At 42.3% G+C, this 17,652-nt stretch overlaps 1 protein-coding gene across 5 annotated transcripts in view; it reads right to left on the bottom strand.

Moving 5' to 3' along the window:
- Positions 1 to 17,652, bottom strand: part of SYNE2 (spectrin repeat containing nuclear envelope protein 2) — a 197,464-nt gene that overhangs the window by 168,958 nt on the left and 10,854 nt on the right. For all 5 annotated transcript variants that reach the window (XM_075029637.1, XM_075029640.1, XM_075029638.1 and 2 more), the window contains exon 2: positions 10,371 to 10,486. In XM_075029637.1, the coding sequence (XP_074885738.1) occupies positions 10,371 to 10,449 (79 nt within the window). In that variant the 5' untranslated portion in view covers positions 10,450 to 10,486. The remainder of the gene's footprint in view (positions 1 to 10,370; positions 10,487 to 17,652) is intronic.

Below are 17,652 nucleotides of genomic sequence, written 5' to 3'. Positions count from 1 at the left end.
TCTTGCTTGCAGAGATGATACTGCAAGGACCTCTACAATCGTCAAGCATACTTCTACTGGATGTGGTAAAGAGCAACTAAGGAAGCTTTTCTCAAAAGCTTAGCAAATGCAAACAGCAGTATGAACACATCATTCTACAGAGCAATACATCTAGAATAACTCCATCCATTCTTAAATATTCCTTGAAAGACTCAGGACCATGGTCAGTACAAGATCCATCTTGAAATTCGGGAAAAGCCATGCATGGAGTTGGGTGATGAGACCAGGATGGAGGCTGGGGCTAAGTGATAAATGCAAATGTGTAGGTGAAGCCACACAACAGGATGTCTTGGGTACCTGAAGGGCTGGGGAGAGTTATTAGCCTCTCATTGGGGAATATACCCTCTAACAGCATCTTTTTCCGTGCTGGGCCCCCCCTGGGGTATGCAGACCATTAATCTGGCCAAAAAGGGGCACACGGGGTCTTAAAATAGGAGGGAAGAAGAAGGAAGTGCTTGAACTCATGCCCCAGTAAAAAACAGTGAACAAAGCGTGACCCGGTCACACTGAGATCCGGCTCTTCACCCAGGTCCTTCAGGCTGGTACGCAGTGATAAACTACCACCAGCTGTGAAGGGAGATAGGGACTTGATTAAGCCCATGTTTGAAAAATCAGAGTATTTAAACTGTTTCTCTCACCAGAGTAGAGATCAAGAGAGGGGAAAGCCTTTCTCCACAGCTTGTGGGTTGCAGAATTGAAGAAAAGTCTAGTTCCCCCAAAAGGTGAAGCAGAGCGTGAGCAGCGGGGGCAGACCAGACCAGCTCCCCAGCCCCGTCACGGCCAGTGGATCACAGGACTGCCCAGCCCATGCTCCCTCTCAAAAATCCACCCCGTTCCCAAGATACACCACCACCAAACCATACATCCCTGCTGGATGTCTATATACAGGTCTGAGGTAACAGCAGGAGGTGTTGGCCCCTGAGATAACGGCCTTTCAGGCCTCACCACCGCGTAGGCGCTGCCACTAGCAGCCATCCCAACGGCTCGTGGGAGCAGGCGTGAACACAAACTCCTTTTTCTCTCCCTTTCCACATCAGCTTTGACTGCAAGTGCTGGGGTTGACTTCCCAAAACACAGGCCAAAAAGCAGTACCACCCCACCAAGGCGCCTGCCTGGAGCTCGCAGACAGGTGGTCACCCCCTACTTCTTCCACATTGGAATAAAGACCCAAAAGGCTGCACCGGTTTTTAATAGCCCAGACATTACAAAGCAGGCCAAATAGGCTATTACCTGAGGGAGGGCAAGATGACACAGTTAGGAGAGTTGAGGTTTTGGTTGCCCAAACCACCATCTTTGGCCTGCGTCAGCTGCACGGCTCTCCCAGCCCTTCCCTCTGAGGGCTGAGGCAGACGCCGGCCCCTCCATGCGCGGCTACGGGCAGCCGCCCCAGAGACCGGCCTGCAATGCTCCCGCCTCTCATTGCAGGCAGCAGAGAAGCAAAGCCGGAGAGGCGGGAGAGGTGCAAAGCGGAGGGAAAGGGCAAACTCTTCTCCCCGCTGTGCCAGGCGGCAGGAGAAGCTGCGTCAGGCAGCCTGGAGCAGAGGACAGTTCTTTGGGTCATGACGACACAGAGGTGCGGAGCTCCTGCGTACAGGGAGGCAGACGGGCCGCGGGATGCCGGGAGGATAGCAGAAGATGGTGGGTGTCCCGCACCACGGCCCCAGGGCAGCTCCCTGAGGAGCGGCGGGTGGTGGGGCAGCGCGCATGGCCCGGGCCTGGAGGAAGATGGTGGGCAAGGCAGCTACAGGGGCACTGGCTGCCCACCTCCCAGCCGGGGTGAATCCTCCCACCGCATGGGAGAGGCAGAGGGAGACTCTGGCCAGGCCATCAGCTTGCAAGAAGAAACAAATCTGGGAGATAGGGCAGGAGCGTACGATCTCCTCCACCTCTGAAAGCACACTCTTGCACAAGAGATTAACGTGAAGACAAGTTTGACGTCATAAGGCAAGCGCAAGACTACTCAGCAATAGGTATGTATGTTGTTGTAGGCTGGGCAGGATGAAAGATACCAAAAATATCGAGCCCTTGGGGAAAAAAAAAAAATAATCCTGACTGCTCTGCACATGAAAATGAAGATGCCACTCAGCGGAAAAAGTCCCACACTTTATTACACTCTGGGAATTTGGCAAACACAAGCCCCAGTCCTGGGTGGCTTTTCATCACCCAAGCTGGCCTGAAGGGCTTGCCAAACAGAGCTTCATCAGCTCGCGAAGCAGAGCAAGCCGCTTAAGGGTAATGCAGCCTCCTGCTCCCAACCCCACCATCCAACCCACAGACATCCTTCTGCTTCAGTGGGCAGGTGAGCGGCAAGAAAAACATTCAGGCATTATGTGTGTTGAGGGCTGTTTTGCATGCTGTAGCTAACAAGTCTTTCAACAGTCCTCCTCTAATCTGCAATACTATGATCCTGCTGGAGCACGAAACAGTCACTTTCCCCTGCTTGCTGGATTGTTTTATGTCTCTTTTTAAATATCACAGAGATCATGATGAACAGTAAGATAAGGGCAGTCTTAAAGACAGGGACAAAAATGCAGTCTCAAAATTCTGCTTTGTCTGGAAAACAGAAAATAAGTGCAAACATGCCACACAGACAATCAATGTCGCAACTCTCACAAGGAGGACATAAATAGCATGGAGATACTGGCTTCATGTTAGCACAGGACCCAACCACACCCTTTGGGTGAATACCCGTGCGGGAGACGTTCCAATTACCTAACGAGCAATTATTGAGTAGCTGCACTCAATTTTATCAGGTAGGCAAGGCTGGTATTGCTGGCCCTTGAAAAGGGACAGAAAGCAAATATTAACTACTCTGCCTGACGCCAGTGACTCTTCCAGCTGCAGCTCTTGCCAAACACACACTACTGCTACTGATTTGGAGAACTTGCTCTGGGGGTTGGTTACAGGTTGGTTAGGATGAGGACATTTGGTCTTGTTTTGGTAGAATCTCTCCATATTAACGTGCAGAAGCATTATGCAATGTGGGCCAGATACTACAAGTGTTGATTCACGTGGGCAGCTCTCAGGCAAATGTCTCATTTGGCTAAAGTACAAGGCAGTTATTTCACTGCACACACCTAAGCACACCTTACACCCTCCCCAAGCTACAACCGTTGCCTAGTGCAACCCACCCAGCTGCCTTCCAAGCAGCCGCAGCCTCAGCTGCAATGTGGCTTACTTTTCTACCCGCCCCCCCAAAAAAAAAATTCCACTGAATTTTGTTATTGAATCCATAACAAAACTCCATGCCTGCCAATATCTCCCCAGACTGTAGTGAGGCAGTCACTCTGCTTCCATTCAGGCCACACATCACACAGCTCAGTACAGATGTGCTTCTGGCACCATGGCAAGCAGTCATATTTCAATTTTCAGGCCGAATGTGTTTTCCCTCCCACCTCCCCCCCTACTCTACTGCTCAGAGGCGCTAATGATTTAATCAAGCTCTCAAATTCTTATCTCTACCACGTGGTTAATTAATACGGATTTTTATTTTTATGAGGATGAATGGATTCTTTGTCAGGCCTTTTTATAGGACTCTAAGTGACCTTGGTTTTCTCTTGCCCTAGTTTTCAAAATGTCACTGACCCAGAATAAAAAAGCTATCAGAAAAAACCTGATCATTTTCTTTACTTTGGGCCAAAACTCACCAAGCCAAAAAATGGATCTGAGAGAATAAAATAAGAACCTGTTAATCAGAAAACACCCCAAATCACATTTCACCCTATGTTTTAAAGCTAATCTTCAGAACAACTCTTTAGGGAGGAATAACACGTAAAAGCAGCGTGTCACGTAGGCTAGCTAAAAATCAATACACACTGCTGGACAATGACTGTTTTATCCAGTAATGAGCTACCAACAAGTCCTACAATCCAGACTAATCATTACAGGCTGGAGCATGGGGACACGGCAGGGAGCACAGCAGAGCTGAACGTTCCCAGGAGCAAAAGTAGGGGAGGGCAGGAGCAGCCATGGTTTTACTCTCAGCCTTCCTTTAACGGTGATACAGAAAAGCCAGACTTAAAATTAATCTCCTCTCTTCTGTTGCATTTCGTGCCTCCCTTCCCAAGGTCAGAGATGGCAGCTCACAGGAAAGCACCATCTCCTCCCTCGTCAGGGAGCTGGGGGAAGCAAATCACAGCAGAGCAGATGTACCCTATCTGTCCATGCTCATCAAACAATGTCACCAAACAGCAAAGAGGTTTTCTTCTATCACAAGGACCAGTGCATCACTGCCAGTGGATGACTTACAACTGTGTGGCTTTTTTCTTTTTTAAAAAATATTTTTTTAAACAATTATTTGAAATTAGTGAGTGTAAGCCTGTCTGTCATCTTCCCATCTCTGTTTCACCAGAAGGAATTACCTCTTGTGTGTGATATTTTTATATCTTCCTTTCACCATTCAGGTCAGCTGAGGCTATGTCTACAGTAGCAGGCAGTGCAGCCCCACAGGAACAGATCAGCAGATCAAAAAAGCTGGTGTTCAAGATGTAGCATACCCACCACGTGTGTAGGGGAAAAAGGTTGTATTGGACTAGCTCTAACCTGAATGCTTACAGACAGCCATGGTACCTTTTTGAAACATTTATTTCAGTTTCATTCAAAATAACCATTTCCACACTCCCTGATGGCTCAGCAAAATGAACCAAAGCATGGTCAGCAGGGATAACTGGGAGAACTCCTTCAAGACAGCACTCCTGCTATGAACTAAAATACCAAGTAGGTACATGCTGTAAATGATGGGAACTAGCAGAAGAACCGTTAACTACCAGCCAACCCAGGGAGAGGGTGAGCAATTCACCCCGAGCCCTTTATAGGGTCCCTTCCCTTCCACCCAGCCACAGAGTTTCATTTTCTGCAGACAGGAAAGCAGGGAAAAGAGTTATTTCCAGCATTTATGTTCAGTAACATGGCGTTAAGCAATTAAAAACAAACACAGTATTTTTGTTAAGATTAAGAAGTTTATCCAACACCCAATGAAGGTGATGAAAATATTTCTGCAGGAATGAGTCTTTTCAAATCCAAATATCATATAAATATTAACTAATTAACTACCACCATGTCTGTGCAGCAAGTGGGAACTTTCCTTTCTATGTTATTGCTTTCAACCTCCTTTACCTTTTGGAAACAAATTATCCAATTTAAAGTGCTGCTAACTCAGGAAGCCTGTTCACATTGAGTTTTGCCCTCCTGGCCACTTTAAACGCTTTTGTTCTTCTCATTGCCAGGACCCTGGAGCAGCTCTGCTCTGAAACACCGCTGTCTTTACTGCCACAACAGCCCGTGAAGTGAGGCACTGCAATACTTGGGAGCATAGACAGAGATTACAGGTTAAATACTTAAAGGTACTAAGTCACATCATTTAGATATCTACATACTTTTAAAGATAAGGGCTTAAGTGGGTTTTCTAACATTTTAAAGAAAATCCACGGTGAAGCACAGATATGAACATAAGTAGCCTTCAGTGCCCTATACAGGTGCCTCAGAAGCCATCCACTGCTTAAGCATTTTAATGCCAGTTTTTAACCAGTTATGCAGCTGATAGTGCCTTTAACAAATTGAAATTTATCTAGCAAGGAACACATTTATGTAACTATACAATCTATTTTTTGCATTAGGCATGCAAAACAGACAAAAATACCCATGACTGATTTTTTTTTTTAGGCAGTCTCATATGTCGGTTGCTTCTCCAATGCCATCAGCCCTGCCACATGCCATGAAGCCATGCAGCTAGGGGAACTGCTGACCAGCTCCTCACCCGGGCAGCAGGCAGCATAAACAGGGCATAAATTCCAGTGCAGCCCCTATGAGCTGCACTCAGAGCTTTTCGATTTGTAAAAGTCACACCTGCAAATTTATAATAAACATTTAATGCACTTTTTGATCATTCTGGTTAAAGAAAAAAAAGTGTAGCTGTAATAACATACTTGCCCCAACAGATGAGGCATACAGCTAGAATAAAAAAAATGCTGGGTAAGAATTAGTAGTCTACCTGACCTCTGGATGAATTAAGCAGGTCTCAAAGAGATATCCTCCTTTACTCAGAGATGAGTGCAATCTACTACAAACTGCACAACAAAATCTATCCATGTATATCACCGTATTTTCAACTTCAGTCAAAGAGAAATAATTCATAAAGGTTTAGACATAACTGCATGAATATAGCATAATTAATTTAGCGGTCATGTTCTTGTATGATCATTCTTTGGCTTAGAGTAATAAACAGTAACATGCACATGGACTAACAAGCAGAGCCAAAAATTAGGACCCCTGCAGTTAATTAAACAGTGAAAGAGTAAGTACATGCCCCAAACTCTGAGAGCTAAAACACACTCTCTTGTGTCTCAATTAGCTCAGCAAGCATGGAAAGAAAAGGGAAAACAGAGTTCTGCACAGGTTTGGTGGGAAACACCACACATAGGGTCTGTTTGCTGTCCTCGGGAAGAAAGTAGAAGGATTTGTGCATGGGAGGGAAAGTGGAGGTTGGATCATCCCGCAGGCAAACAGATTTACATCCTGAAAGCAAAAAATACTGCTCCAGAATGCCACAAACCCTGTTCGGTTTTTGCTGTAGCCACCCATCTTCAAGTGGCTGCACATTCTCCTTGCTGCAAGCCTGGACTCAGGCTCATCAGCAAAGATTAGTCGTATCTCCAACAGTTCTCAAAACATTGCCATGAAGTCCTTCTCTTACCAAAGGAGGGAACGTGCCTCATTTCAGGTAGCTGAAAACAATTTTGGACCCCAACTGTACCTCTTCCATTTGTAAAAGGCCGAGCACCAGGCTGGACCCCTCTACGGGGCCAGCCCGTAACACAGTGCTGGGAGGGAAGCTATGGCAGGAGGAGACATAGGACAGGGTTCTCGCATTATTGCTCCCATGCTCATTGCCAGCCAAGCCCCGAGCTCCTGCCTGCTCCCTCCATAGCTCCAGCAAAAGTGACTTCAGGTTTCAAAGATGGTCCACATGCTGCAACAGAGCATCTCCCTGACAAGCATTCTCTGTTCACCAAAACGTCTGCAGGCTGCCTGGAAGGAGAAACCCTTCCCTTCAATATTTCCCCATAGGATATATCCTTAACAGGTCTGGCTCCAGGCTTTTCACCTGCAGTTTTACGTGGCTGTGCAAGGACACAAAATACCTTTGCAGCCACTGTAAGTTGTGCTGCATGAGAAAACTGGAAGAAAGCAGAGAGGTGCTGGAGGATAGGGCACAGATAATGATGCTATTGTGATTTAATTTTATTATAACATCTAGGATAGAGGGAAGGAAAAAAGAACAGAAAAGGAGCCCAAGTCCCAACATCATGCAATTTCAATTTTCTGGGCAGGGAGGGAGGGGGTAGCTATTACTCTTTTGTTTGTGGAGACCAGCTTGAAAACTGGAGAAGGTTAAAGACCAATATATACATCTGAAAAGATACATATATAAGGGTTTATGTTCTTGCAGCTTTTTATTTCAGCCTCATGATTTTGTGACTAGCTTCATCATTTGAAAATGTCTGAAGATGAGAAAATTAGAAACCATATTGCTTTCATTTCTTTACCTATTTTCTTCATGTTTCTCAAGCTTCATTAAATCTCCTTAAATTATTCAGCTGACAAGATGGACGCACTGAGAACAAAGTTACATTTTTACCTATTTTCCAGTTACTTTCTTTACTGCATCTTCTAGGCTGAACACTATTATGGAAAGTGAATGTTCATCCTTGAACACTCTTCTACCTAAAAACCCACTAACAGAAATTCCACTAAAGCAAGTTTTTACAATATTAAGCCACTGGAATTAATTTAATAGGATTTCTATAATAATTAGAGTTACTAAGTAGTAATGTCTTCACTAATTATTTAAAAGAGGTTCTTCTTCCCCTCTTTCCTTCTGTTTCTTTCGCAAAGTGCTGTCCTTCTCACAGAGGACTGTGACTTGAATCACAAACATACCAAAAATGAGTGTTTGGTTTTACACATGGTGGGGAAGAAAAAAAAAAAAGCTAGCTATTTTGTTACATCTTTTTAGGCATATAACCCCACAAAGTTTTATGACGAAACCAATTGGCACATTAAATTGATCTTGTCTTAATTAACCAGACTAGACAAGTGCTCCAGCACCACTGGATGTCTTTCAGGAATAACAGAGGATTGGATCACAAAGAATTTAAATGTAGATTAAAATATAAGCAATCCAGACTAGATCTCACCCCTACTTTTGTCTTCTGTGCCAAATATTTATGCATATCTCCTGTTATGCTGTGTATTGTACAACACTGGATGTACTCTTTGAAGCTGTATCTTAACAATTTGAAAAGCAGATCACAACCAGTTTTACATTCACCTTTAGTCACCCAAAAAGTAAGCTGCTTTTCTTATAAGCAGCTATTCCTTGAATCTAAGATTTCTCTAAAACTTCTCCAGGTGATCCTGAAGATCTAAAGTAACCAAAGCCTCTAGTTGCTTTGCAAATCTCATCCCAAGATTCCTATTAATGGAAAAAAATGTTTCCTTGAGTGACTCTATTATTCTTATCTGACCTTTACTACCACAGCTCTGCAGGTAGAGTTACTAATGGTTTCTATATGTCATGTCAGGGAATGTGTCTTTCTTTGGTGCTTCATCGCAGCTGTGTTGCCATTTGTTTGTTTGACCCAGAGCAGATGCTGCAGCATCGCAGCTCCATACATAGAACGGGGCTGTACCATTTGTTGCATCTTTAATCATTATAAAAATTGCTTATGTCACTTTAAAGGGACATCTCTGGATGTTTTACAACAGTCAGGCACAGGTTTGCAGTGTGTTCATTTCAGCATAATCTAGGAGCTGAAATTATTACAGCAAAGAAATGTAATTTAGTCATTTCAATTTTAATAAGCAGGGCTTTTTCACTGAGATATTGACCAAAACCCCTTACTGTTATTCAACACATAAACACCAATCTGACTTTTCAGAAAATAGCATGAATATTATTTCAAAACAAAACCCTATTCTAAAATTGCATGTAACTTTAATTCAGCACCGTCTGCCTTAAAGCTGGAGAGTGTTTTTCAAATCCGTTTCATGACAACAGCCATCTCAGTCTACCGAAGGCTGCATTTGACTGGCACAACAAATGTGTGTCTGACAAGCTGTTGTGCTTGGTGCAACAGTCAGACTAGCCCCTGTCTGCTAGGAGTTTTTGCTTGCTCTCCTGAAAACGAAATACTGAAGCAAAACGGAAGAAGATTTACCATTAAAGAAGTTTGGCTTTAGACCACTGTTAACACTCGCTCACCAAAACACATGGCTTCAATGACAATATTAGTGCAAATACAGATCACAAAAGTGACTTGGCAGAATATTCTTTTGCACCATCTGTTTTAAACATATTTTCTCTCAACTAAGCACCATAGTAATTTCATTGCAAGTGAGCTAAAAGGAAATAGCTCTGTGGAAACATGACTTGGCCCATCCATCCTAGAATAACCAGGCTCTAAACACATCAAAGACAGGCTTTTCAGCAGTGCTAGTCCTGCTGCCTGGACTAGCCTCCTTGATAGCCTCCATGAATGTTTTGGGGAACACGTTCAGAGGAAAATCAGCCTTCCCAGGAAATTCTTATAGAAGGAAATTCAACATGTGATTAAAGAAAACCCAGAAAGCCTGTCTGAGAGGCCAGCTCTGATGCACTCATTATCACTTAACTGTCCAGGTAGCTGCAGTTAAATTGGAACAATTAAAAATCAACCAGTGAGTGCTTCCTTAACAAGGAAGCTTACTCATTGCAAGTAAGGATGAAAGACTCTGACCTGTAAGAAATTTACTCAGAAGCCACAAAAATTTTCTACTTGTTTTGGCCACAAGCTATCCTTCTAGACTTGCAGGGGATATAGCAGTAAGAATAGAAAAACAAATAAAATAAAATAAAATAAAATAGTACTGTAGTTAATAGCCTCATTAAGACAGCTTAATGCAACCACCTAATTGTCAGCAAATTGAAAACAAGGAAAATAATGAAATGGCATAACTGTTTTCATGCTGGCAGTTCCCTTGAAAACAGTTTACAGTAACATGTATTCTGAGTAACTAAACATAAGAACCAGTGAGCATATCTGTACCAAGGAAGGCAACAGATCTGAAAATCCCATAAGAAAGTACCATGAGAGCTGTTATCTTTCATCTCACTGCTGAAGCGTCTCTCATGAAACACAGAAATACCTGCAAAGAAGCACGGACTTGAACTAACTATACTGATCATAATGTTAGTGTTAACAGGTTTCTCAGAATTCCCTTCAACTTTTACACAGTCACAGATTTTGCCAAAAATCTACATTAAAAAGGCACAGAAAACTACAGTAACTTACCTTGCAGCGATAGATACAGATCATCTATTTCGGAGGAAGCCTGTTCCTCTGTTGAGGGAGATGACTGCTTTGATGCCATATTAAATTCTATGGAGATTCTTTAATCAATTTCCAAACTGAAATTATAAAAAAAAAAAAAAAAGAAGAAAATCAGTACGGTTTTACATAAAAATTGATGATGCTTAAGTGTATGGCGCTGAGACATGCGTTTTCTTTTGGGTTTTCTTCCCTTGGTAGGCTGTTTCCTTAGCTTATACAGAATAAAGCAACTGTTCTTACTGCATCAATCCAAACTTTGGTCCTTTGACTCTTTTCTAATGGTGGCCAGCAGTACTCCACAACACAAACATGGATCCCAGTGTGTCTTGCCATGAAAATAAAAGCACTAGGATTAGAAAAATTCAAACCCAGTTGCTTTCTTTGAGAAAGCCAGGGCACCAAAGGCTTACAGTGCCTTCTGCAGATTTGTTGCTGCCAAATCTCATTTTTTTAAATCTTTGTACTTTTCAGATCTCTCTTCCTGTCCAGATAATTGTTGCAGAATGGAAACAATTAAAGCAGAATCTGCAAAGATTACGGTGAAATGAAAAAGCAGCGATTATCGGATGAGAATAATCACAACTGCTGTCTCTGTCTGGTACCTCTGTTATTCCTCAACCCCCATGAAGGACTTCCTTTTTCCAACTCCTCCATTTTCCTCTCCCTGAATACCTCCCCTATCTCTAATGCAACTTTAGTAAACGATATGCTATATCTTTCTTAAAAGTGTAAAACTGTTTCTGTTACTACAGTAGCTATATTGTTCAATTTGCCACTGTAAGAAAAACTGGATACCAAGATATTGACTCAATTTCAACAAGAACTTAAAAGTTAAACAAAGTCAAAAAGAAATAAAGCTGAAAATTAAATATGGGCTTACTTTAAACAAGCTTTGTTACCTAAATATCTGCACCCTTTTCATCAGAAGTACTAGGATTTACACACCACATATTAATAACTCATCCACCAAGTGTACGTCAAAATAAAGGGTGTGAATACATGAGTAAGGAAATACATCATTAAAGAATGCCAGAGGAATTTTTACATTCAGTCCCTTGTTCATATGAATCACGAGGCAACCTTTGTTTATTCTACTATACGCTATTTTTCCTCCCTCTCTCTCTCACTGCACAGAAAGGACAACACAGGTTTAATGAGGAGCTATTCAATATTTTGTTTTCCTCACCCTGAACAATGTGTGTCCTTGTGCTTTATCCAAGAGCTGCTCTGATGACAGGATTATTAAGTTCCTCACAAGATTTCTATGGCACTCATCACCCCAGCATCTGAGCGCTTCACAAACACCAATCAATTCACATCTACAGCATCTGTGTGAGCTCAGGGGTTATTGCCCAGCTTTAGAATCACAGAACTGTTTGGGTTGGGAGGAACACTTCAAGATCATCTAGTCCAGTCCCCCCCGCCATGGAACATCATTTTACCGATGACAAGCAAAGGCAGAGAGAGAACAAAGGGGTAAAAAAGTTGCTAATTTGATTCCGGTTTTCCAGAGAAATAGGTAGTAGTTCATATGGCCAAAGCACTGATTCCACCTGCTGCACTGAGTATGCAGCATTTCTGCAAGTCACCAACAACTTACAACTAAAAGTCAAGGCACCAGAGTCAAGAAAGGGGAGTTCTGGCTGGGGCAGGTGATGATGAGACTTATCAGAGAAAAGGAAAAAAATGTTTTACAAGAGTTTGGCCTGCTCAGCCTGGCAAAAAGAGGAGGAAAAGGAGTATTTGATCTTTGACAGGCACAAGAACAAGATGATATAAATAAGCCACCCCTTGAGGTTAGGATGGACATCAGAAGAAGATTTCTAAATATTGGGTCCTAACAAAGCCTCCCAATACAGGCAACTGGCACAAAGGCTTTACATGGTTTCAGGACTGGAATTGTTCAGAAACAGACAACATAGAGTGATTGCCTTTATTAAAGGGACACTTGGACTTCCAACCCTGGAGAGCTCTCAGAAGCCCTCTGTTCTTAAGCTAGAAGTACAAGTCTCAAGTCAGACAACCAAAAAATAACCATACAGCTAGCTACCACTGATAAAAATTGGTGTTTAAGTGCCAGAGCTAGCATCTCACAGGAACTGAGTGAAGGCAAGGGCTGAGCAAGAATCCAGTTCTCCCAGCAGTGCTGCCTATGCCCAAGGCGATGCAATCTTTCCTGGGAAACTCCTTCCTTTTTCTCTCAAGATCAAGCAATACAAAACTGAAGTCTAAAAATGCAAAAGGTCAGGTGGCCTTAATATCTTTTGGGTATCTATATGTCTTGAATTTGATTTTGTGACCACCACCTTGAAGGCTACTAAGCAGCAAGACCCAAATGGGAAGGTATGTAAGCAAAATCCAAACCACATCATCAGATCTGTTGCTTTTTGCTCCCAGGACAGAGGGAGAGTTAGCTGCATTCCCTCCACCCTGAATTTTCCAGTGGCCAACTGAAGACCTTCAGAGATATTTAAGAAATAGTAAATACTAGGCAACAATGAATCCCCAGGTGAAATCAATGAGCCTCCCTGAATTTGGACCTAAGGTTATAATTCAAATTGGGTGTCCATGTAAAGGAAGATGGATAGGACTAGAAGCACACACATAGACACCCACCATTGCCACATCAGCATAACCTACAAGCAAGACATCCCCAAAACTATGTATGTATTTACATTCCTGTGGTTCTGGGGCATGCACTCAATATCAGTGGCAATGCATGCTCTTTTTCTCATTACCACAAGTTTATTCTCATTTTTTTTCATTTTATTTTAATCTAAACGCTGTTTAAGGATTTTCTTTTAAAGGCACAAAAGCAGCACAAAATCCCCAAACAGTGAAAACATACACATCTGTTTGACTTCAACACATCCAGATTTGAGATGGTGACACAGGCGGAGCCAAGTCATGTTCACCTAGTTTGCATGATGCTAACCAAAGTCATTGGGAGCATAGTCCAGAGAAAGGGAACATGATTTGGCATTAAAATTCCTCTATAACAGCAGCAAAATATGCAAGAGCTATGTACAGCTTTAATGGAAGTTTCATAAACAAAACAAAATGCATTTTCAGCCTTTCTGTGACTGTTCCTCCTCTGTCCCCATCCCTTGCCAGCTATAGCAACCACACAGTACATAGTGTCTCCTGCTGTGTGCTGGTACTGCACTTCATGCGACGGAACCCCAATCGCAGTTCAGTCATTGAAGTTAATAAAAGTTTCAGGACTTTAAAGCAGGAAGTATGTTAAGCTCTAAAGTATTAATTAATTTGTAATTAAGTTGCTTAATTTATTAATTAATTCAAATTATGGCACATGATCCTAGAACAGGTATAAATGAAAAAAAGCATATGCTCCTATTTTAAGGTCAAATTAAGGCCTCCTTCCCAAAAGGATGGGATTTTTTTAAAATATTTTTTTTCTAAACGCAGAAATCCACTCAACAAATCCACAGTGCAGGTTATAAAAAAGTGCAGCTAATACAAGGTAAGTTTATGCTAAAGCTTTCACATTCTTGAAACCCTCTGTTCACCATCCAACACAGCACATGCATTTTGCCCTGCCTCTGATTTCTGCCCTGCCCCAACATAAGACTCCACAGCTGCTCTGAAAGGGAGATAGGCACACACTCTTGGAGGACATACCTGCGAGGATTAGTATTCTTTAAAAGGTACAAGGTACAGATTGTGTGACAAGGATTTATACAGGGACAATATGCTAGTATTTATACAGGGACAATACCCTTTGCCCTCCCCCCCAATTTCATTCAAATAAAGCATATTAAGTGTAACTATATCTTATCAACCTCTGAAAAGCCTAAAACCATCAAGCTATTGGTGAGATTGCTTAGCAATGCTTTACATAGGCATTAGAAACAATCATCTTTTCTACTTCATATTTAAGTAGCTTATTTTGTTTCATAACAATTCAATGAACCTGCAGAGCTAAACCAAATCCTTCATTTCCATGAAATGCTGGACAACCAAGAAATATATAGCCATAGTGTTGAAAATAAATGAAATGCTTTCAAATGACACCATGCCTTTTCCATGGGGATAAAACCAAAGGTGAAGAAGATGACCTTGTCTTTCCCTCTTTCTGGAGAATCTGGCATTAATACAGGAAAACATTTAACTGCTTACACCTTGGGATAACCTGTGAAATAACCTGTGAAGTATCACAGAGCCAAAGAGAGAGTTCCAGGAACACTGGGACCTTGTTCCCAATGGATTTGTTTCCTGTTGATTAACTAATGTGAATTGCACCAGAGCTGTTGTGTGAGCTCATCTTTTCTTCAGCATGGGAGGAGTCACCCGAGAAAGGTGCGTTATGAATGTCCTCAAGAGAAAAGCTTTCCACTGGTGTTCTCCAAAGGAGTAAAAGCTTGACCACCTGGGCTCAACCTGCAGCTCAAACAGTTCAACCATCAACAAAAGCTTTTCCTGTGATAAGGCCACTCCTAAGACTCAAACCCAGGCTTTTCTCTAGTGGGTATTGGTAGAGTACTTCTTCCCTTCCCTCTCCAGTTGTTCTCACAATGGGCACCTAAAAACACGGGCAGACATTAGATCAGCACAGTCATATCATGTAATTTCAACTCAACTTCCTTGGAATCTCTCTTCCTTTCCCAAATTCAGCTGAAATGAGCCAACAAATTAAAAAATGTACTGGGTATTAACACACAGACATATGCACACTGACAGAGAAAAACCTAAGAGCAGGCAGCGGACTAGAAATCTCAAGGAACTAACCTGAAAATAATCATTCCAGAGATTTTATCATGAGAATAGACAACACTGATTTAAATACCATGTCTCCAGTGAGGCTTAAGTCCCAATGAGACCTAAGAGAAGCTCTTCTTAAGCAGGGTCTTTATAGGGACATTCTTGTCTCAGAAGAAAGGGGAAAAGAAGTTTCAGATGGATTTGGAGGATTCATTAGCAAGGATTTCATAGCCTTAACATTACAGTTTGGATCAAGGTGGTTTGCAAACCTTGTCTTTCAGCTGTTCCAAGTACCAACCATGGTAAGATTTCATCATATGAAAAAAATTTAGGGTTACTTCTACAAAACAGCTGTGCACACTAATTAGGAAGCAAGGTAAACTAGTTGGTGTGATTTCCATACTGTTCCAGGTAAGCCTGTTTGCAGCCTCAAAGTTTACAGCTAACTCCTGCATACCCCTTCCCCATACTGCAGCCCGCTGCAGATGTACCCTCAGACCCTCCCCATAAGCCAATCTTGAAAAATCATATGGCACGAAATTAGCTCAGATGCGCACTCCTTAAAGCTGAAAGAAGCAGATACCTTGCAAACAAGCCCAGATAGAGGTAGCTGAATATTATAACCCACTGGTAGTAAATCCCTGCTTCGTTGGTTTTGTCTTTGTAGACACATGCCCCATATTTTCCCAATTATGTTGGCTACATGCTTTCCACTGGTGTTGCAATAAGAATTACAGACATCTTTGCATGGCATCTCCAACCGCTTGTTTTTACTTTTCCTCCTTTGAAGTGCCACTGATTATTTATGACCCACTCAGGGACTCAAAAGACTTTCCCTCCATAGAGGCCTCTACATGTAAACTGAATTCTGTTCCTAGCAACAGATTATTATTACTCATGTATTCAGTTGAGCCAACGTCATGAACACAAACAGCAGATTTTTATCTTTGGTGAACTAGTCCAAAGGAAATAGAACTCCACAATGCAGACCGACTGAAGACCCTTTTCCTTTTTGGTTATTAACAAAGATCTCAGTTTATTTTACATTCAGAAAGAAGTAGTAACATTAAGAAGTACAAGTCTTGAGCCCTGAAAAGTGCTGCTGAGCTGCCTTCTTTTGGTAAACTATTTTTCTGTAAGTCTGTCGCAGCCTCCCTACAGGCAAATTATTGGGATCCAAATCATGATAATATGACCTAAAGAATTATCACAGAAAATCCCTTACACATCAAGTTGTTTGGGGTTTTGCTGTTTTACAGTATTCCCCCCCCCTCACTTCTGATGTACTCCCACCTCTGTTAAGTCAGAAAAGTTCGTGCAGCACTAAAGTTTGATGGTCATGCTTTCTCCTCAACACTTCATTTAGAAGAGTTTCACCATTTTTTCACCCAGTGTCGGGGGTGTGGAAGAAGGTCTGTTTAAAGCATGTATTTTCCAAGATCTTTGCACTAAAACACTCTCTTTTCTTAAGGTCCTACTCCAGACTGAAGTTCACATTTAAAATGCTTGCCAGTATTGCTCTTGTGAATTATCTCAGATTGTACACATGGCCATGGCTGGAATGGGATCACACAGCAAACACACTGATCCCCCCCTTCCCTTCAAAGCCAGATCCTCAGGCAGCAAAAATCAGGACAGCACCATTGACAGATCTACCTTGACTTCCCCACCTGAGGATCTGACAACTTCTGTCTGGCAGAAGAAAAATATTTGTCATCATCCAGTAAGCAATAATGGCACATTCTCTGCACTGTCCTGGAAGAAGAAAAGGGCTTCCATTAGGTTTCCATGACTTTGAAGGTGATAGGGAAAAGAGGCTATAGCCTTCTGATCCTACATAATACCCTACAGCAGTCAGATGGGTATCAGACAGTCTTTTAATAAGTGGTATTAGAGCATGCGGCATTAGAGAGACTCTGCACTGTCTGGGATAATGCTGAAACAAGTCTGGCCTTGGGTCTTCCTAAGCTATCAGTAGCTGGAGATGAAGGAATCGAAAGGGGAAAAGCTTGGAAAAGGCTGAACAGCCCTGCTCAGAAGGAACCAAGCGCAGAGAGCATTAGATCTGCAAGAGAAACAGAGATGGACACAAAGCTACACCCCATTGCCACAGAAATAGTCTTGCCTCATGTGAACTGACACACTGAAACTATATGCACAAGTAAGGTCTCCTCCAAAGAATAAGAGCTGCAAGACCAAGACATCTCTTATTAGTTTATTTATGACAACCAGCAGCAGTACATTTTTGTTTTCCAGGGACTTCCCAGTGATCTATTTATAATTTTTGAAAACAAGCCAGGACAAGCATAAGAGTATACAAAAACCACACCACTTTTTAAGGCCAGCAAATGTGGCTGGTTTGTCTTTGATTTACACATCAATAATACTTCTTCTTACAGAAGCACAATGGATCTTCTCATTGTGTTAATCAATTTAAAAATGTGGTTAGGAAAGTGTCTTTCTTGACCTTTTCTTTTTTTGGGGGGTGGTAATATATCAGTCATTCTGGTACAATTACACA

Source organism: Buteo buteo, chromosome 6 (assembly GCF_964188355.1).
Source record: "Buteo buteo chromosome 6, bButBut1.hap1.1, whole genome shotgun sequence".
In the NCBI taxonomy this organism is placed as follows: Eukaryota; Metazoa; Chordata; class Aves; order Accipitriformes; family Accipitridae; genus Buteo; species Buteo buteo.
The sequence above is the reverse complement of the archived record's forward strand: the minus strand, read 5'-3'. Positions and strand labels throughout refer to the sequence as shown.